Source organism: Amphibalanus amphitrite, unplaced genomic scaffold, assembly GCF_019059575.1.
Source record: "Amphibalanus amphitrite isolate SeventyFive unplaced genomic scaffold, NRLGWU_Aamphi_draft 000326F_arrow, whole genome shotgun sequence".
NCBI classification, from domain to species: domain Eukaryota; kingdom Metazoa; phylum Arthropoda; class Thecostraca; order Balanomorpha; family Balanidae; genus Amphibalanus; species Amphibalanus amphitrite.
Window position 1 is genome coordinate 215,966 of NW_024881821.1, and position 22,239 is coordinate 238,204.

The 22,239-nt window shown below is 47.8% G+C and overlaps 1 protein-coding gene across 2 annotated transcripts; it reads right to left on the reverse strand.

Annotated features, from left to right (window-relative positions):
* Positions 1 to 70: 70 nt before the first annotated feature.
* On the reverse strand, positions 71 to 21,986 carry LOC122388538 ((E3-independent) E2 ubiquitin-conjugating enzyme-like). Of its 2 annotated transcripts, none has more exons than XM_043379735.1 (28): positions 21,445 to 21,986; positions 18,809 to 18,982; positions 18,261 to 18,419; positions 17,425 to 17,559; positions 15,204 to 15,322; positions 14,426 to 14,625; positions 13,910 to 14,113; positions 13,345 to 13,517; positions 12,798 to 12,876; positions 12,267 to 12,396; positions 11,581 to 11,748; positions 10,849 to 11,068; positions 10,382 to 10,441; positions 9,997 to 10,112; positions 9,466 to 9,639; positions 8,888 to 8,954; positions 8,278 to 8,387; positions 7,799 to 7,892; positions 7,328 to 7,433; positions 6,730 to 6,831; positions 4,747 to 4,916; positions 4,213 to 4,334; positions 3,622 to 3,761; positions 2,942 to 3,042; positions 2,440 to 2,540; positions 2,017 to 2,093; positions 1,619 to 1,722; positions 71 to 1,272 (listed from the first exon to the last, which is right to left on the reverse strand). In XM_043379735.1, exons 1-28 carry the CDS (start codon positions 21,655 to 21,657, stop codon positions 1,138 to 1,140), a joined length of 3,753 nt encoding a protein of 1,250 aa, XP_043235670.1. In that variant the 5' UTR covers positions 21,658 to 21,986; the 3' UTR covers positions 71 to 1,137. The 2 variants fall into 2 exon arrangements, with proteins under 2 accessions (XP_043235670.1, XP_043235669.1); XM_043379734.1 differs by having other exon boundaries at positions 8,888 to 8,969; positions 21,445 to 21,968.
* Between the last annotated feature and the right edge of the window lie 253 nt (positions 21,987 to 22,239).

Genomic DNA, 22,239 nt, shown 5'->3' on the forward strand with positions numbered 1-22,239 from the left:
CCTCCCTGAGCTACTTCCCAATCCCAAACCCCGAAAACTCGTCTAAGAGAACCACCCACCACACAGCCGACAAGCTTGACAGATTTATTCTTTATGCACGTTTAAGACATGGCCGCTTCCACCGACTGACGACAATGCGACCAGTATTTTTCACAATCCCAGCGACTTTTCCACAAACTTCATTGCAAACACAAGCAGACAATCGTTCACACAATCCATAGCACGCCAGAGAATGGGTAACCGGGACACCAAATCGGCGGCAAGAGCGACTTACGATCGACGTTTAAGTTTATAGATACACGCATCGCACATCGCGCATACGCCCGTCTTTGCAATGTCGGTACTTCATTGCAGTGCAATTATACCAGAAGCCAAATAGTTGAAAACGTATAATAACGAAACAAATGTGGATTAATACTACAGTACACTCCGGAGTAGTCCTGGCAAGTGCCTGCCCTGCCTGTGAATCACTAACCTGTGGCATCAGCTCATGTTTCGACCAGTCTAGCGTCGTGTTCGGTAGTGCGACACGAAGCCGCAAACTCATGACAAACGGCCTTCTCCGGCCTCTTTCTGACCTTCCTCCCAAGCTCTTCTCGACTTCTCTTCTGTTCTTGCCTACGACGAAGTGACCTTAGGGCAGCCGGTCACCAGACCAGCTAACTCATTTGGGTTCTTGCCTGTGATGAAGTGTCCTTGGGGCGGGCATTCGCCAGACCAACAAAATCGTTCCTCTGCCTTCCTCGCCAAGTGAGCGTCCTTTCCAACACAAGGCAGCCAGCCACAGATCACACACTCTGCTGTATCAACAGTGAATCCTTCACAAACTCACAATCCAAGAAAACACCTCAAATAGCGCTCCGTCTTAGCCGCGCACCCACCAAGTTAGGGCTGCTTGAACGCAACAATGCACCGGCAAGACGCGGTCGCCTTTCTTGAATCAGCTTTCATCACTCAGCCTTTTACTTCATCTGAGGCCATATGAACCTCCAAAACCATCATAGCCGAGCGTACGAGCCGATCTAAAGCTGGCAAAAACGGAGCATGGCAGCGACGTTAAGTCTGATGAGCGGCCGCACGGTCGGCCCACAGACTTACGCCACGGAATTGAAGATATGGAGTCTAGTATCGTCTTGGCTAGCTGGTGGGGTTATCTGTGGTGGTTGGGTTGGAGGTGGAGGCTCCAGAGGGGGCAGAGGCGGGGTTGGTGGAGGGGGTAGTAGATTTTTCATTGGCTGGAGTGGTGTCTTCCACGCCGCATTCCTCGAGAGCCTGAGCGCAGAACGATTTACGTCAGACCAATCAGACAAGTGATGCCCGGACAACCAGAGATCATTGATTGCGCGGCCTACGGGACAGACTAAGATATGATATAGCTCTAAGTTCTAACCCTCACTCTCTGTTACTGCTTCTCATATTTCATCCAACACAGCTGATCCCCCTAAACTGGTACTATGTTGTCAATCAAATTGCCATTTAGGGTTTAGGGGCGCATTGACAGAAAACCTGTTAATGTGCCTATAGAAAATGAACATTAAAAAAAAAACAAGCCTGCTTTTCCAAGGGGCCCAGATTTACGGAGTACTCCGGTGATATTGGACGTTAGAGTTCATCTTACCTTCTCAAAGGTCTGCAGGGTCTTCCTCAGCGTGATACCGAAACCACGAGACGCCGGCAGCAGCGGGAAGTCGGGCCGGTCAAACTCGCTGGGCGCAGCTCCATCTGCGGTTAGAAACAGAGACAGGGTTGGTGAGAGAGTGGACCAGATTTATGGTCTGCCCCCCCCCCCCCCCCCGTTAACTTACAACAGTTAAGAACGGCAGCGCTGGTGGCGTTTCAATCCACCTGAGTAAGGACTCATAAAAGTTAAAGGCCTTATAATAGCGGCTTCCGGAGAACCATATTCATACGCATAAAATGTAGACAGTTATACAGTCAGCATTGCAATCGCGTCCCTCGTACTACTGACTACTTGGACGTCTGGTAGCTCTTTTCGATGCAAGTCGTCTATCTCACCTGTTGTTGGCGTGGCTCCGCCGGCGGCAGTGGCGGCCTCTGACACACTGAGCCAGTGACGCAGTCGGGCGATCAGTCTGTGGAAGAACGGAGAGGGGCGGTCAGATAACCGTTGGACTCAATGAACAAGCAAACTTGAATCCGGGACCATATCATAGGCAGCACGGCGTTTCAAGACAAATACGACAAATGGGAAGAGAACCCGACAATGCTAAGCAATGCATGAATTGGGGCGATTTGAGAACACTGACCAATGCCCATTTATTCGCATAATGAAAATAATGATATTCTGGAACACAATTAGGCACCACGTATTAAAAAAAAAATCGCGACGGTACGAGACACAATATTGGAGTATTCCTTTAGTAAGTCGCCCCACAGGAGCAGAGTCTCATTGAGCGAGTGAAGGAGGGTCGTACTGACTTGTGTGCTCGTGTCCTCATGTGTTCGGCCACCTCCTCCTCGAAGACGGAGGGCGCGTTCCGCAGGATGGCCGTCAGCGACTGCACCAGCTTCAGGATCACCTGTGCGCAGCAACGAGCAGAATGGCGTTAGCAGGAAGGTGATACAAAAACGTCTGACATTCACATGACCCATGCCAATGAACAGGAAACAGCAGTGTCACATATATCCATGGATAACACGGCAGAATGAGGCAGGCACGCTCCAACAGTCATTTCTAACCATTTTTAACCGAATCCCCCAACATTTATAGGGCCATGCATTCCAGAAAGAGGATTTGTGAGTGGTAAGCGAGCTTCTTATTTAATCCTCCTTTTACAAAATCAAGGCAGCAAGTGCATACCGGCGCCCTCGTGATTCTTAAAAACTTTTTTCGCGCGCTTGTTTGACGTTAGTCCGACTTTCACGGTTGGCATTAGTTATCCTTCCCACTAAGTATAACGCTTGACACCATCGAACGTACCATTTCATTGTAGAGCCGACTGTTTTCGGCACCCTGCTGTGACCCGCGTTGTTTCTCGTAGCCAGCCTCATTGTAGTAGGGCTCAGCCACCAGAATCAGTCCTGCGTAACACACGGAAAAACGACTCAGTCGGACTGTATAGTGTATATCTATTGGGCGGAAGGCTGATGCCGAATTAAAAAAGGACCCAGCTTATCCCCATTTCCATCGGATGTAACACAAGGGTATGAGATACAAATCAGAATAAGGACCTAAAGACAACAATCATATGATTGAATCCATGAAAGATTCATGTCGCAAATGATTGGTGGCCCATTACCATATCTGCAAAACGTCAGTTCCCGCTCAACTTTTCCGCACAACCATTTGCCGACCACATAAATCCTTGAAACAACCCTGGCTTACAATATACATTCCGTACATTCCTAGCACAACCCTAATAAGACAATAATGTCCCTGAGATAACCTCAGAGGTACCCGTTGAGATACCTTGGGCAATGGGCAATAATGTTTCTCACACAGCCCTCGGTAGCAATATCTCATCCCTGACCCAGTAAAAAAGTCCTTAGTACCACACCTACAAACACACATACGCACTGGCCTAGCCCCGAAACCCTCAGTGCCAAACCTCTAAACACACAAACATACACACCCACTCAAAATATCGTCAGCGGACTCACCCTGTATAGATACGAGCACCTGCATGAGGCTGGAGGATGATGACCAGACCTCTGAGCCGCGTCCTCCCCACGTGCCGAGCAGAGAGACACACACCTTTCCGTCCTCGTACAGGTTCGGGTTGAGACGGTCCGAGCAGTAGCTGGAGACAAAAGAGTGGGGAAAACAGAGGGATAAGTGTTAGTATGGTCTGCCGCGATGATTGGCCATTTAGCACTGTTTGCTCTTGTTGGTTTAGGGCGCATAGCATGTTGGGGCTAGAGCGTCCAGAAGTTTGTCTTCGCGTGCGTTTCAATCATCATTCAATCTACATTATATGACTTGCAACATTTTAATCGAAATGAAATCGTTCAATCAGAATCACTTAACTTACCTGATGTAGTGGAGCACGCGCGGTGTGCGCGCGTACAGCTCGGTACAGTTGAGTACAGTCAACAGGGGATATGGTGGGATACGGTGGGTAAATTGGTAAATACAGTGAAGTACGGGTACTGACCTGATATAGTGGAACACGGGCGGTGTGCGCGGGTATTCGAGAGACAGTGGAGTACAGTACAGGTGGTACAGTGTGGTACTGGTGTACCGATACATACCTGATGTAGTGGAACACAGGCGGTGTACGCGGGTACTCGGGAGACAGCTGGACCTCGAAGAAGAACAGTCCGTCTTCGTACGGTGTGCGACGAGGTCCGGTAATCATCACAGAATATAGGTCCTGGAACACACAGACATAGACAGAGGTCAGCAGGGTGCATTGGGCTTGGCGATCATCACATAATAATATCCTGACCCATATAACTATAAAGAGGTCAGAGCAGACCAGCTGCATCTAGAAAGAAAAAATCGCATTTATGTAGATGCCCTAGAGCCCATAAAAGCAATCCGCTAAATCAAGAGTAATTCTAAGTATGCCATTCAGCAAGTGCCAGAGGTCTTCGAGCCTTTTCAGCCCTCCATAGTATCATGTCCACATAACATCATGCATCTTGTCAACAGAAAGTCCCCGCACATCGACAAAATTCAGAACTTCGAGCTATCACAAAAGAGTTCACCTCCCACTCGAACATACCACATCCAGCCAGCTCAAGAGGCCGCTTTTCCGAGTCTGTTCATGAGTTTATTCTCACCATGCGCTCCTCGTATCCTTTGACGATGATGCCGTCGGGCAGTGAGCGGGTGAGCAGCCGGATCTCACGTCTCACCGCCTTCATAAACGTGTGGCTGTCCACGCCGACTGGCTGGAACAGGCTGACCTTGAACTTGTGGCCGTCCGGAACGGTAGGGAGGGTGGTGAACTCTGGCGGAAAGGAAGTTAGACACGTCAGAGACTCAGAAGCCAGAGCAGTTAGAAACGGTACAGTACAGGGCTACACATAGTCAGAAAAGGGCCCGAGTAGTTAGTCACTAGGGTGACCCGCGTGCTCCGCAACGCGAAAAGGGATATTTTCGATCGGCGGGTGTTCGGTTGTTCTTGTGTCGGTTGGGTTATCTATCCATTTCGGTCGATTGCTTTTTGACGGCTAAACGTTTTGGTTTGTGGAAAAAATATCCACCGCATCGAGGTGCCCGTGTCTGATAAGCATGCTTTCCACTTCAGAATCTGTCAAATGTGTTTTATAATTTAGGCGCGTAGTTTTATGACAAATTAAAGGCGTAGATAATTTTCACTAAAAATCGTTTTGCAGAGGTTTGAAACATTTATATTTTTAAGAATACTGTTGCTTGTCATGCAAACGTGATGATTGGATCTTGGAGAGAATTGAATGCTCTTTCCAATGATAGCATTTTCAGTTGTCAAACGTATCAGGTTAAGCAGCAAAATCCGTGTAATTATTTAGTGGCACATTTTGGACAAATACCATTTAATTCAGCGATTTTTTCCACATTGTTTTTGATCAATTAGCTTTTCACAATTTTTCCATGAGAGACGGTACATTTTTATTGCTAATAGGCGCTGTTTCAACTCATTTCGTCCGACGATCACCTGAAATTAATATAAATTCCAAAATCCGTCCAAAACGTCCATTTTTCAAAAGAAAGTGTCCTCTCCGGTGCACGTGGCGCGTGCCAACCCCTGCGCCGCACACCATTCGATAGCCCGTTCGATTCTCTACACGATGCTGTTTTCCCCGTACCGGTCGGGCCCACGGTTACCGAGATATTGCACCGGGACCGGACCCGTGTCGGGCAAATTTGGCTGTTTTCGCCCGTTTTTGCCAGCCGATTAATACATGTTAAGTCTATGACGCGAATTTGCACTTTTTGGGTACGCGCCACGCGCTCGCTATCAACCCGATCGAGCCGAGACCCCCCAAAGGCACGTTGTCCATCCTTGTTCTATGAGTTGCGCAAATTTCAGCGCGGTAGGTGTGACGGTGTGACCTGTAACCCGCGCTACGTAGCACCATGTCGCGACCTTCGTAATAGAATCAAGAATCAAGAATCAAGGTTGTTTGGGCTCTGGAAGAAGACGTCGAGGTCTATGTTGTAGCCCATTTCTTTTTTGAATCACGCGTTTTTCTATATCAGTTTGATTTCTCTTCGGTCAGTCTTGTCTGTCTGCCCGATGTTTGTCGTATCTTGACTTAAATTGGTTAGATGTTTTTGCCATAATAGACAGAAACTACGTCACCACAAATAGTAATATAGATAGGCGAGGTCACAAAAAGAGCGGAGATCGATCAGAAACGGGGACAGAGAGGTCAAGTGGGGTTGCAACTTGCAGGGGACCAGAAACAAATAGTATCCTCTGTGTAGCTGTATCCTAGTGTCATATCGGTGCTCCGCAGTACGCATTCAGCAGCACAGCCAGCTCAAAGAGACAGTCACCGGTCGTTTGGTGGCGGAGAGTATTGCCTAGTGGAGCCTACACTGCTGTTTCTGTACGCCTCATTCCAATAAATCTCAACTCACATGTTTTTGTTTATCATCTCGTTTGACATTCAAACACGACGTATTTATGGGAGGATTCTAGCAGACGATGTACAACGTTAAGACATGCCTAGTGTCCAGTCCTGAGCATGTCTTATGCCCCATGTTAGCATGTGCACTATGTGGAATTTGTGGAACATGTGTCCTCCTGATTCACGTGACTGTGTTTGTCATCTAACCTTGCACATGCGGCGCCGAGTCGCCAGCGGCGGTGGTCGGGCCGGGAGTGGACGGTTCCTTGGAGCGGTCCGCAGAGGCCGGCTCCGTCTCCTCAGTACCATCTGTTGGTGACAGACCGGTAACGGGACGCGGTGACGCACACTGACACCGAAACACCGCGAAAGCTGACACTGAATACACTGCATACGACATACGGACATAGTAACTGAAATTACTGGCAAAAAAAAAAAAACACACACACACACACACACACACACACACACACACACAGCACAGACCGAAATGCACCAAATGCCTAAAATTATCCACAGGTATTGGACTTTTAAATGTCGTTGATGTCAACATCTTCACGAACTCAGCGGTTCATGCTCTATACAGAGTCCAGCCAAAAGTTACCGACTTACCGTCCTCCTTAAGATTGTCATTCACACTTACCGTTCTACGTAAGGTCCCTGTCATCGACCGTAACCATACTGTCTTAAGATCCCGCTGTCTATTGTCCTGCCTATTATTGTCATATTTATTCCCTTACCTCCTGCAATAGTTTACCATTGATACATTTACAGTCCTACCTTACATCACTGTTCCGGCACTTACCTTCCGTCCTCAGGTCTCCGTTAATTCCCGAGTCGTCGCCGGCGGGACTGGTGGCCGACTCAAGAGCCACAGAAGTGCTGTTCAGAGAGATACCGTACCGACGAACCTGAAACACGGAGGTTAACGGTTAGCGGCAAGGCAAGGTATACCCACAATTCCTAATACCCACAATTCCTAATACCCTGAATTCCTAATACCCACAATTCCTAAGCAGGCCAATCAATAAACGTCAAATGAAAAACTTAAAATACATTATTCAGGATGCATTAAATTGCTAACCAAACACGAGTCAAAAACTTAATTTACTGCAAACGAACGTACGTGTTCTTCATGAACACAAAACTGATAGCCATAATGTCCATTCAATTTGACAACTCATAGAGCCCACGCTATAACTCGGCATCTCCACTGGTATCGGCGCCCAGGACTTACGAGAATGCATTTAAACTCGTAGAGTGCAATTCTACTCACCACTTCCTCGTATGCAAGCAGCAGTTGCGCCTTGACCATGGTACAAAACTCTCCACACTCGACCAGGGCGCTGGCGCCGCCGGGTACAGATGCGCTGGGGGCAGAGCGAGTCATAGAGAGGTCAGATAGGTCATAGAGGTCAGACCAACCACATAAAAGTCGCAAACTTTATAACACATCATAACTGCAGGTCATAGAAAATACACACACATCACATAGGGTCATCTGCAGTCAAACACATGTTTGACTGACAGGTTCAGGTCACAGGTTCAGGTCAAACACAGGTCATATTGGCCATAAACTGGTCACACAGGTCACATGGGTCACTTCAGGTCATGCACAGGGCAAAAACGTTATGAGGGTCATAAATATCACATATTACTGATTCGCCCACTGTCCATATGGGTTCCCTCAAAGCAAGGTGACGGCTGGTATCATCCAGCCCCAAGATTATTACAGATAGCCAGCTCACTACCTACCCGGTGGCCGGTTGGTTCGCCGAGTCGCCGCTGGCGTCGCCACCGTCGGCCAGACGGCAGGACGCAGCGCTCTCCCGCTGAGCCGCGAACGCCTTGGAGCGCTCACGAATCTGACGGCACGGAGAAGGGGAAGGGACGGGGTGAGGGGTGAGCAAGGGTGACAAAGCAATGCTCGATCCTAGATCTGTAGCACTAATAGACGGCAACATTGAATTACAGTAGTATGACTCGCTCTGTTGGTGATGACGTCAACAAAATCATGCTTGGTAAAATAGCTTTCATGATCGGGTTTTTTACTTCGAATTTCCACCATATAGCCAAACATCTCACACTATCCCAAAAGGAAGAAGACTTCGTTCGTTCATTGGGGTTTACGGGCGCGTCGACTGCGGTGGTCATTTTGCGGTCGACGCGCCCGTAAACCCCAACTTCCTTCTTTACCGTCTGTACGATTTCATCTAGCACCGCAATGCGATACGTTATTGTCAATCTCTGAGAGAGGGAGCAGGGTATTTCAGTAGCGAAAAGCCCATTCCCCCGTCACTTAACATGCGGATCTCAGCATTCGCCAGCGACCATGAGACTGACCGAGGATCCAAGCGGCTCTTACCTGGCTCACGAGACCACCAAAGTGCGACTCATCGAAGAAAGTGGTGTCCATGAGTTTGTCCAAACACCTGAAGAGAAATAATCTGCAACGTCACACGACCATTACCGCGCTGATCGGCGAACAAAAGAGAATGGTGGGGTAGGTTAGTTGGGAGTGAAACCTACTCGTAAAAATAATCACAAATAAAAAAGGTTAATATGATAACTGCAAAACGACGCGAGGAACGCATGGATTAAACAACGTTGCAATTCAGCGTCCCTATAGTACAACGTCCCTATTCCACGTCGCCCTCGTAATTGTAGCGTCGTAATGACACGACGAAGCAACTACATAGCGTTGTAATGGTGTATATAACTGGATCATTAATTGGCGAAATACACCGTGGGCAAACGCGCCGTAACATCGCATGAACGGAATGACTTCCAACATATCTTATAGCACATTCCGCAAAAACATCAAGAACGTAATCCTAACGAACTTAGCCCTGTCTTAGCGGGTCCAAACCCTCCATGATAATAAAATCCCACAGTACTTTTAAGCAATGCGCGCTCCCTCTCCTGTTTGACCGAATCACTAGCCTGGAGTTTTTATAGATGTCCAGCAGTTGACGCATGATGAGCGGACTCTGGAGAGCAGAGTTCTGCGTAAAGATCTCCTCCAGTCGAGACATAGTCACCCGGATTTTCTCAATGATGGCGGCCAGGCGGGGTTTGAGACGTTCGTTCAGGGGCGTCTCTGCCTGCTCCGAGTTACTGTGAGGGACGCAAGGTAACTTGAGGTCAGTGAGGTGTTGGCGCAGGTCATATGGAAACAACACAGATCACCAGGTCACCACCGGGGAGAACACAGATCCATTTGAGGTCAAAGACCCGGAAAAGCCGTGGCATGTGGATGAACAAGAATAAAATGACGATCTATCATAACTTACTGGTGCAATACCTATAAAATAACCAGCATGGAACCACTGTAAAGCGAACATCAAAATCTAATGAAGACCTTGAAGTATCACATTCAATAGGTACTGTTGAGGCTCTGTCCATTTTGGTCTCGCCTCAGCTCAGTGACTGAATTCAGGTTCTACTCAGAGGCAGGCGCCGACTCTGACTCACGGTTCGTCTCCGGCGACCATTGACTCCTCCGACTGAGTCTCCCACTGTGACTCGGTGGAGTCGGCTGAGTCGTGGTTGTCCCACAGCTCACCCTCGTCAGAGTCATACTCGCCAACCTGTGGAACGGACTCAGAGTCAGGCTCAGTTTGGACCACCAGTTTTGAGTTTGTCAATACAAACTCACATCATATTCGAGAATAATCCAGTAGGTTCGGAGTCAGTCAACCCTGAGTTTTTAGCCATATGGCCAGCAAACCAATGCAAGGTTACTAGTTCTGTCTAAAACCTAGTAAAAACATTTCAATTTTCACACTGCGATATACACGCAGAATCCATAAAACGTCACTGTTACAGGCCGAACGCTGTCAAGCTCGGTAAAACTCACCCTAAATAGGTCCTGCGGGTAGCAGTTGGATGTGGTGCCGTTTGCCCACCACACCTTCACCTGTAAAGAGATGGGAGATGAGGGATTGTCAGACTACCCGTTGATCAGAGCATGGTGAAACGCAGAGCCAGTACACATGATTCGCCTACTTGACGACTCCAGTCGGGGAACGAGACAGTTAGCCCACCCATCTGCTCAGAATTTGTGCATTCTGTCGTTTTGTTGCTTCATCCTTATTCATTCCATTCAACCCTTTCTAAGCATTTGTGTCCGACGCGAAGTAGGCAGCAGCCAGCAGAAAATGCCGTCTGGTTTGTCTTCACAGATGATGATAGCTGAGTGAGTTGTTGCTATAAACTGAATAGGTAATCAACGTCCCTACTTTCGTCGATCTGGCTAGGTGAACGCAAGTGACCCATGCCTGAAACACCGCTGGATCGTCGCTAACACTATAGTTTCCGACTCACCTCACCAGATGTCAGCACATCCAGCACCTGACCGGCGTGGCCGCAGCCCGGCGCCGCCGCTGTATCCTCGGTCGTATTTTCAGCCGCCGGAGCTGACGGTGCTGATGGAGCTGATGGAGCTGAGGGTGCTGCGGGAGCTGAGGGAGCTGCGGGGGCTGGAGGAGCTGGGTCACCGCCGCCTGCGGGTCCGTTCGAACCGCAGTGGGCTAGCGTTACCTCCCTGAGGAAGATGGGGGGAAGGGGGAGGCGTTAGAGGGCGAGGGCGGTGGACCCACCAATTTGATTGGCTTAAACGTGATGGACAATCTGAAGAAAAAAATATACATACTGTAGATTAAAGCCTAAAAAGAAAATGTAAAGGCGTTTCATATTTAGGTCAGTCACAATACCAATAACAATGTTCTCTACCTCTATCGACTGCCCTTGTCCTGCCCCTCACCCTTCCACTCGCTCTCCCAATGGCCGGCCTCAGTCTGAAGCTGAACAGCTACTCTAGTCTCAACCATGAGGCATGACTAGAGTAACTGAGGTAACGTCTGAGTACCTCTCATCGAAGAGGTATGACAATATTATTGTCATACCTCTTCGAAAATCGAAGTTTCATCTATCGAAAAGTTTCCCTGTCGTCCTCGCTTTAATTACCTCCCTCCATCCCTCCTTCCCTCTTCCTCCTCCCTCCCCCACCCTCCCTCCTTCGCGCCCTCCCATCCCCTCCCCTCCCGTCCTCCTCACCTCGCTCCATCTCCTCCGCCGCTCTCTCTGCTCTCCTCTCCGTCAGTGTCCGTGATCACTCTGTTTTTCGGTGATACGCTGACCACCACCGTACCGGGCCGGTAGCGGAAGTCCGGGTGGTCGGATAGGTCGTACACAGAGGCCTCCGTTTGACGCAGTAGTTGGGGACTGCCGGAGAGAGAAGGCGAGTTATCATCAGGTGAATGGAACGGGCGAAGCGGCGACTGCGGCTTTTATCCTTGGGTGAGTGAGGTGTACACGGAAGAGTCGTATCATCGCCACTTCGTCATCCTTGGCTAGTCATGGGCAGCACCGTGTCATATTCATCAAGTTAGTGACACAACACTGTCAAAGCTATCAAACAAAATAATACTTACATTAATATATCTCGGAAAAAAAATATTCAAACACATCCCTCTTTAACATCAAAACAAAACAGCAACCACGATACGAATAAATAATGTTGTCTTTAATCGAGAATGACTGGATGATAACTGGGGTATTAGGGAGCCCATTACCCAACGCCAACCTTTCATTATCTGAAAGAAAGCTCCCGAGAACTTTCTACATCAGCCTTGACATATAATATGCACAAAACAGATCAAAAACTTAAAACAAGTCAACCCAGGCTCGGTGTAGAGTTTAGCCCGAAACAAGAATGAAATGTAGAAAAGGGGATTTCGTACCTGGCGTCGCTGCCAAACAGGTAGATCTGGTACCAGTTGACAAGCGCCGTGCGTCCGGCGTGGTCGACGTGCTGTACTACCCCGTACTCTGCAGGGCCAACTTCGGTCTTTTGTTCCACCACGTAGTCGCCTGTGGACGACGGAAGGGGTTAGATTAACTCTGTTACCACTCCAGTACCCTGCCGGGCCAGCCTAGGTCTTTTGTTCGACCACGTAGTCGCCTGTGGGTGTGGGGAGGGGGGTGGGTGAGACAGGGGAGCGACTAGTGGAAGACGAAGAGAACTGAGATGCGGGTGAGATGATGAATAAGAAATTGGGTGAAACAAGGATGAGAGCTGATGGGGTGAAACAAGGTCAAGGATGGAAGGAAGTAGGGCGGAAGGAAGCTGAGATGCGGGATGAGAGGTGAGAGGAGGAAAGAGATTGAGGAGTGATGGTGAAAGAGAGACCCGAGGGGCCATGAAGCGGCTGATCAATGGACCAGACCATATCCGAAATCACCATTCTGCAGAGACAGGGCCTTACACTCACCTGGGAAGAACTCGTGCTCGTCCAGATGGTGGGACGGGTGCAGACTGACGGACGGGATGTCCTCCTCCACCGAGCCGTCCTGCCGACATAGAATACAGTCAGCCACCTGTCAATCCGTCTGTCAGCTGCAGTAAGCCTGTTGCCTGCTAGACATGTGATATTTTGTCATCCGCCAGCCCGCAGCTGGACGGACAGGCTCGGCAGACGCTATCATAGTCCATCACGAATGTCAAACCATGGTAAACCATCAACCTCTGATATCGCACCTGACCAGATACATCTGATGATGCAACTGATGTTCCTCCCCTTATCAAACCACGATAAACCACTAGGATGTCACCTCTTACAAAAAAAAAACTTCCTGTATTTGAGATCACGGAGACCCGACTAAAATTCCCAACATACACACTCCAACATACAGCACACTCCCAACTCCGCTTTACGCCATCAAATGCCCGTCCATGATACTGAGTACTGAGTAGTGACCAAACTGAATACGTTCTCTCATCTTGACCTACAAACCACGTTAACCCCCACGAGCGCTCACCTGCCAGACCACGGTAACCCAGGACACGGTCTTCACTGTCTCCACCACCAGCGTATCGCCCGGAGAGAAGGAGCGCGTCTCATATGTAGGCTGACGACAGGGTCGCGAGCGCTTCAGCTTGCGCTTCTTCATGACGTGCGTCTTCAGGCTGAGGCCGCGGCGGGTGCGCTTACCTGGTGGGACATAGCGAATAATGGTCGTATAAGATACGGAAGGCGAGGGAAATGAGCAGGACCAGCTGAGGTTTGGATACTGGATGTTTGGATACTGGATGGAAAATAATTTCAAGTGGGTGCATGCATATTGCATAATGTAAACAATGCATGGCTTTCAACCAACGGTTGTGCACATGGAGTGCAAACTAGAACACAGATCGGCCGAATATATGAACAAAACACGCGCAACCGATTGGCAGTCGATAGGGGCCCAGAATGCGACTGCTCAAATGATCCCGACTAAAGCTGTTACCAGCTGAGCGCCAAAGCCAATGATATCAGTATGCAGACCGACCACTGACCAAGCATTCCACCCATGGGCAAGACCCCACTCGTGACTGATTTCTCACCGGCCGACCCGACGCTGCTGTAGCTGCTCACGCTACCCATCTCGTCGTCCTGCTCCGTGCCGTTCGTCAGAGCCGCTGCCGCCGCCTCTGGGGGGCTGACGGAGGCCTCGGGAGCGGCGGGAGCGGCCATTGCTCCCGCTGCAGCTGATGCCGTGGACGCAGTGGCTGCTGATGATGCTGACGTAGCTGGGTTGGCTGCAGCCCCTGAGGTGGTGAGGAAGGACACGATCATCAGTCGGGTTGAGGAGCTGGTTCAAGAAATGGTGTGGAGAATAACGATAAGGAAATGCTTAACATCCGTCAGCAATGCTGAAACGAGTAGCTTATGATGGAGAAGCACGTCAAACACGTCAAGCAAGTCAAATCTAAGCACGTCAAGGAATGACCGCTGCATAATAAGCCCGGAGCGTCCGCAACCAAATTTTGGGAATATCATTCGACATAAATACATGATAACTTTGATACACACGAGACTTCTAAGAGCCATCACAGCTCGCTGCTCCGGGCATCCCTTACCGCCAGTCACCGCCGCCGCCGCCGCCGCTGGTTTCGAGTGCGCAGCGCCCGGCTGAACCCTCCTGCCCGTCCTGATGGTACTCTTCTCCAGGCGCTTCCACTCATCCAGCGTCATAATAATGTCATTCTCCCGGAGTTTGTAGGTGTTCATGTCACCCAGCTGGAGAGTACACGGCTCGAATGTGTTCAGCATTCGTACCCTGGGGGCAAATAGATCGGGGTGTTAGACACGGTACAAGAGTCACGGGAAGACGAGCTGCTGACAAACCCGCCAAGGGTACGCACTATCTGTTAGTTCACCGCATCTATGTAAGGTATTTCATGACCCATTGGTGTCTCGATGAAACTGACGGATGAAATATCCTAATTGATAGATTTTCCACATAAAATATCCGACGAATATACCGATGTAGCACGTCCACATCCAATCTCTTGACTACCATGTACATTTTTACATGGTAGGGGCCCCTCTCCCGCTGACCACAGGAACTTTCGATAAGGTATGACACGCTCGGCGCAACGCTACCAACATCCAGGTCCTTCTAAGGGTCAAAGAACACCTGACGACGGCCGGAAAGTAACTGGCCGAAACGTTGTGAAACTAAAATCCCAAGTCAAGACGGGGACGAAAGTCCGACAACTAACATCAGTGACAAGTAAATCTTCCCGTCCCGTCGAACAGCTACCAGATAATATCTCATGATGAATCTACTCAGTGATATTATACATTGCGCACTCGCAGCGTTTAGGTTAGAATTCTCCCCTAAAAGTTTCTTACCGTTTGAGATCGTCTCCGGTGATGACATAGGACGGCTGATCGAGGCTACCCTCAGCCGTGACGGCACGACACTGCCAGTGGACGTTCAGGGACGTCACGTGGTACTTGGTCACCGTCACCTGAGGCAGACAGATAATAACAATGGGAGTTAGTCATGGTGGGACCACGGGGCGTGGACGGTCAGCGAAGTCACGTGGTACTGGGTCACCGTCACCTGAGGGGAATAACGGTGGGAGTTAGTGGTAGGACAACGGGGCATGGACGGTCAGCGAAGTCACGTGGTATTTGGTCACCGTCACCTGCGGTGGACGGAGGAAATTGGTGGGAATCATTAGAGAGGCAATATGGGATGACGACGTTCAGCGAGGTCACATGGTACTAAGCCACTGACACCTGAGATAGAAGGAGAACATTGATGGGACTAAGTAGCGAGGCAATATAAGACGAAATTACCCGAAAGCAGCTTAACATGTTCACACTGTCACGCAACTATGAAAGCAAGCAGTATGATCAACGAGTAAAGGGTAAACAATATTAGATTCTGCATCACTAGTTTCATCTGTAATTCGAAGCATATGCATGATGCAATGCATATTCGAAGTATATGCAATGCACATTCGAAGTATATGCATTCGAAGTATACTCGTATGCATTCGAAGTATATGAGAATAACTGCTCCGTCAGAGGGAGGAAAGTCATGTTAAGATCTGCCGCAAATTTATATGTGTTCGCAACTTTGCACGGCTACAGACTAGCAAGCAGTGACATTTATAGACTGAGGGGACGTGGCCTCACATCAACTGTCGACATTTTAGACAAGTGACATTTTAAAGGTCGATGAAAATATGAGTTCGTATTGGAATTCAGCGAATTATTGACATAAGCTCAGTTATACACTTTGTCGCACTTCTTGCATGTCCGTACAGCTGGTGAGGAAAAAAACCGGCACTGATGCCCGTTTATAACCCACTTGAACCACCCGATAAGCGCTCATCGCACCTCATATCCCACCCTTCAACACGAAAAGTAGTTAGAATCGACAATCTCAGAACAGCCTTTGTCGACGCCCCACTACCACTTCATGATACGGGAAGGAAGACTGATGATATGACGTCCCAACCAGTAGTTGAAACGTAACCAAGCGGGGACAAGCGACAAACATTCCATTTTCACTCAGTTCGACAACGAGAGAAAACACATGAGTGAACGCTATCGATCCGAAATGACTCAAAGCACCGTTCCGGTATTTCAAATTATCCATCAAAACCACCTACAGACTGTCAGAATAAAGCACTATATGCCGATATATGAGAATCAATGCATATTAAACAGATTCCATATTGAGCAACACCTTGAGGTTTAATTTTGTAACGGACCTTAAGTGAACTGCTGTACCTGGGATGAAAGTGAGATTGTGAAATGCTGGTGAATGAATATACCATCCCATATCAACCACGGGCCATTAGCACATGGCAAACCATTCCGCTCAGTTCCACTGAAAGCGGTTCAGAATGGACACGGGCAGTAAAATTAACGGACCGGAACCGGGACGTGATAGATGAATTTGGGCGAGGCAATATTGAGCGACCCATCACTTGGCATATTCTCGTACCGTCCAGCTGACGAGTCAGGCATAGGACTTTACCGAGGCGTCGCTGACAACTTCTTTAGTTATCAGGGATCGATACCATGAAAAGTATAAATGTGTGTGGATTAATAATGTATAAATGTAACCGTAATTTGATTGTCAAGGAATTTAGTTTAATTTGGAATCTGAAACATTTAGTTTAGTTTGGAAAACAGCCGTGAATAGAACGAAAATCATAGCACACCTACTAGTACCTGTACCTGTACTTGTTATGGATCTCCCGTAGATCGCCAAAAAGCTACCCATTCATCTTCGCAGCTCAATTTCATCGGTAGCGTTTTCTTTTCTTTTCTTTTGCGAGTCATTTACCATCCTACCGTCAATTCAACACATTTTCGAACATTCTGTTGAATAGGATTAATGTCCGTCGCCTTAGCTTATCTTTTTTTGCTATTCTCAGCGACTGCCTTCTCACTTTCATTGCCAGAAAAGCATTTAAGTTTAAGTTTCTGTTCGCTTGTTAAGCTTATCAATCCTTTGTCATATGTTATGTTCGTGTTTAGTTCTGTCTGGACTAATTCTCTAATAACGCCAGCTTCCACGGTTCACCACTCCATCAAATAATCGGCTTACCTTGACTCGTTTATTGCGCCACTCTTTGAGCGCCTGTGTGTCCTTGTAGCACGAGGTCCAGACGGCGTTCTGGAAAGCCTTCATCGGTCCCAGCAGCTTCTGACCCGGGTAGAACCACACACGAAACTCAGAGTCCTGGAAAAGACACGGGGCCAAAACCATTACTGGTGTCAGTAGAATCGGGTAGAACGATGCTCGGAGTGGGAAGAAAGGAGCGCAATGGTGTCCAAAGTCAGAGAATTGGACGAAACGGGACCCCGGGTCAGAGAAATGGGACAAGATGGCGTTCGATTTGCAGGCACGATCGGTAAGTATGTAATTTAATCTTCGCCATGAGCTTGTCTGTTTAAAGCGCCCATCCCTAACCGTAACCCAAGGTCCGTACTCCGTTCGTTCCTTCGTTGTTCGTTCGTCTATAAGCTATTAAACGTTTTCCTTCCTTCCGTGCCTGAGCGTAAGGATTCCTTCGTCCGTTTGTCTGTCTGTCTGTCTGTCCATTATCACATCGTGATCGGACTTGTGTCCGTCAGTTCCGTACCATAAACCAGCGTCCATCTGTCACTGCCTCATCCCCAGCCGACATACGCTCGTCTCTCTAGTTACATCCTTCCGAGGAATCGTCCGTTCGTCTCTCTATTCTCTCACCCTGAGTGAGCATTATTCCGTCCCTCCGTTCTCTCATCGTGAGTCATATTCTTCCCCCTTCACTCAATTCTCTATTCCTTCTATTCCTTCACCGTCTCCCTTCGTCCCGTCGATTATCTCACCATAAGTCGCCATCCCTCCATTCCCTTTCTACTCCCTCGCCGTTTCCCTTCGTTCGTCGATAATCTCACCGTGAGTCGTCGTCCGGACGGGTCGTCGAGCTCGGCGGCCTCATCGTCAGTGAGCAGGCAGGTGGATCCGTCGGGAAACTGCAGCTCCACCTCCGACGTCACCGAGTTGATGATACCCACCCAGGCGTCCATGCAGACGGCTATGTCGGGCGCAAATTCCTGCGGAGAGCGGGGTAATATGAGGGACGTGGTTAATCGTGGTAGTAGCAGAGTCGTGGTGGTAGTAGCAGTGGTAGTTGTCAGTGTATAATTGACAATCGAGACTTTAAAGCTGTGGTTTAATAAGAACACTGATAGGAAGCAGTAAGGCAAAATGCGAGTCTGACATAGCTGCACGGAGAGGACAAGCCTTGAAACCGGTCGCAGCTGTTCCTAGCACCGCAGACCATTCCCGCCATCAATATCAATAAAATCGAGCAAGCGACTTGAAACTGGGCTACCACGATCGGGAAACCGATATTCTACCAACCGAGCTATGAAAGAAACTACCTACCCCTGCCGATCTGTGCCCAACCGGCAGCCGAAACAGCCATCGCCGCTGTACTCACCTCCAGGGGAATCAGCTCATCACTGGACACGTTGTAGATGACCTGTCGCGTGCCCACCACCTGCACTGTGGCCTTCATGGTGATTGTGCGACAGTAGCCACGCTGAGTGTCCTGTCCGGGTACCAGACGGCGCACGATGTCACCAGGCATCAGACAGCGGTCCGAGAGACCCACCTGTGAAAAGGGAAGAGGGAGGTTTTCAGAGATTCACTAGGTTACCATGAAAAATTAGACACTGTGGCTTGAGAGGCCTACCTGTGAGAATGGGAGAGGTAAGAGAGATGTTAGACAGAGGTTTGAGAGGCCCACCTGTGAAAAAGGGAAGAGGGAAGTGATGAGAGATTTACTAGGTTATGTGGGAAGATTAGACACTGTGACTTGAGAGGCCCGCCTGTGAGAATAGGAGAAGTATGAGAGGGGCTAGACAGTGGCTTCAGAGGCCCACCTGTGAAAAAAGGAGCAGGGAAGTTTTCAGAGATTCACTAGGTTACTGAGGAAGATTAGACAATGTGGCTTGAGAGGCCCACCTGTGAAGAAGGGAAGAGGGAGGTTTTCAGAGATTCACTAGGTTACATGGGAAGATTAGACAGTGAAACAAGAGGCCTGCCTGTGGGAATTGGGGAGGCCGGGGGGTAAGACTAGATGGAGGTTTGAGAGGTTCAACTGTCCCAGAGAGGTCGGAAATGGGTCCAAGAGGTTCACCTGTGACATAATATTGGGGGAGGTCAGAGAAGCTAGACAGAGGACTAAGAGGTAAACTCAGTTACCAGGGGAAAGAGGAAGTTTTAAGTTACACTCAGTTACCACAATGAGGCAAGATTGAGGTCTGAGAAGCCCAGTGCTGTGAGAATTGGGGAGGGGGGGGGGATCAGGTCAGAGATTGTAGCTCTGAACAGGACTGTAAGTCAGGACTGGAAGATCAGAGACTTAAACAGAGGTTTACCACTTACAGATGGGTCTCAGGTCAAAGACTATTATGGGAGGGAGGTCCACCTGTTACAGAGAGGTTACAGACTGTAGGAGATGTTTACCATTTACATAGGGAGGTCAAATACTGATCTGAGAGACCCTCCTGTCACAGAGGGAATAGGGAGTTCTGAGAGGCTTACTCTGTTACAGCAGGAGGTCACATACCAGTCAGGAAGGTTTTCTGACATAATATGAGAACATCTACCAGTTACAGGGATCAGATACAACAGTCTGATAGCTTCACTACAGTCATAGGGGGTAGCTGCTCCACCAGTTTCATAGGAAATGGACTGGACACACTATCTTACTAAAACCCATGTGTTGTCACAGGAACTTCAGTGATGCTACCAATTTGAAGCCCATCCATAAAACCATAAAACAGCCAAGTCAAGCACAACAATCTGAGAGGCCCATCTGTTACAGAATGATCCTGGATGCACCAGTTCATGAGATCCTGTAGCCACAATGTCAGGAACATCTTCCAATGCTATACAGAGATAAATATGTCACAAAGATAGGTAGGAATGCTGCCAACTGAAACCCTTCTATCAATAAGGGAAGGTCAGACTCCTTAGCAAGACTCTTTATGGTGAAATACGAAATACGTTTTAGTTTATGACTACAAGTCAGGCTGAATTAAATTCAGGATCATGTAAAGAACTGAAATGCAAAGAGGTTTTTCATCATTGAGAAAGGAAATGATTTTCAAGTCTTCTATCCTCAGTAGGTAGTTCTGGACTTCAAGAATACCTACACTCGGAACAAACCAAATGTCAGGCTTCAAATTGATTTGAAATAACTAGAATATGCAAGCCTAAGAGTAGACCTGATGGCTGGTCAGCTTCATATATGACCTGACAGTTCACATGATGAGCAATTCACACATGGAGGTAACTTAGGTATTGTTTTCTTGATCAAGCTTGCTTATCTAGTTACCATTCACAAAAATAATCTAACCTGCTGACAATCCTTGGAAGGAATCAATCTGATTGATACATAAGAGTGCACGCTTGTCAGTTGACACCTAAGACACCAGCTATAACATCGAATGCACCCAAAATTTGACTGATAAGAAACCATGTGAAGGGGATCTATTGTTACCATTTGTTCACATCTACCATGGAGCTCAAATTCTTGTGGATATAAGAAGTTTTGGTACAATTTTCTTGTGCACGCAAGGCTGCAAAATTAGCCATCATTGGCAATTCAAGAGGAAAGGAAAAATATTGAGAATATCAGGCTTCATTAATCTATTACACACTTATTGTCAACCTTCAGAACTTGTCAGTGGATAGCAAAGAAATTGCTGAAGCTAAGCATCTCCCTGAAGCTGCGTCAAAGAGCATTAACACAGCATTAAAATACTTTTTTCCATTTTTATAAGCTGACTTAATTGGCAACACTCTAACAATAAATCCATTATTAATGTAATTTGTTGCATTTACAAATGTACTGGATTGATTAAACAATGATAAAGTTTTTATTAAACTTATGAACATCATCATATAGAAAATAAACTTGTTTACTTAATAAGCTTCTTCTAAATAATTGCACTTTCAATACAAAGTATCTAAAAACAGAAAAGTGGTAACAAAACAACAAATAGTAGGTAAGGAATTGTGACTCGGCCAGTTTCACAATCAATATTTAGCAATGCTTTTACTGACCTTCTTCTCATGTATGACATCCTCTTCACCCCTTGGATGCCAAGCCACTAGTATGTGACCATTCTTTAATTTTTCCATTTCTTCAGAGCCTGATTCCTCTTCATCTGTATCAACATCTGCATTTTGAAGCACCATTCCGAACTCCAGATTGCCTCTCTTTGTGATTCGGTACACTTCATCCTCATAGAAATACATGCACTCATTCGCAGCCATTTTGATTTATTCTAAGAAAATGTTAGATCAGCTTGCCCTTATTCACAGCTTACACCTTTTCGTCCCTACTACAAGCCAAAACTTGCAAAAGTCGCAGGGAGTAGCAAACACTCCAACCGAGTGTGGTTCATTTACTCTGCATTGCAGTGTTACAATCCGGTGCTGAGCTTGTTTCCGGAGATTCAGAGCTCGTATGCAAAAATGTGAAACAATCTTATTTTCTACAGCTAATGCATGAGCGAGTTTAAATTGAAATCCTCGCCCAGCGTCCACGCGAAAAGTGATAGATTTGTAATCAACGCTTGCTCATTACGCAACGCGGGGATTCTGACGCAGAAGTTACCATTCTGGCATTATTGGTGTTTTCAGCTGATGCATTTCAAGGTCAAATAAATATACCGCCACTAAATGTTTACTATATGTGAGCACTAATCGCAAGATAGGGGATCAGCGGTAAAATAATCGAAATTCGAATGATTTTGTTCAGTTTGCGCTTTTATATTGTTGAAACATACTTACACTCAGCGACTGTTCTTCAACATACTGCAATACATAACTAAAAAAAAAACGTTGATCCCATAG

What these genes read in the sequence shown, in the direction of transcription:
- LOC122388538 (XM_043379734.1), bottom strand. Translation starts at nt 21,657, where the DNA reads ATGGCTGCGAATGAGTGCATGTATTTCTATGAGGATGAAGTGTACCGA. An exon ending in GGCGGAGGAGATGGAGCGAG is followed by an intron (nt 11,069 to 11,580) that starts GTGAGGAGGACG and finishes CATCTTCCTCAG; the next exon opens with GGAGGTAACGCTAGCCCACT. An exon ending in CTCGGCGCCGCATGTGCAAG is followed by an intron (nt 4,917 to 6,729) that starts GTTAGATGACAA and finishes CCTTTCCGCCAG; the next exon opens with AGTTCACCACCCTCCCTACC.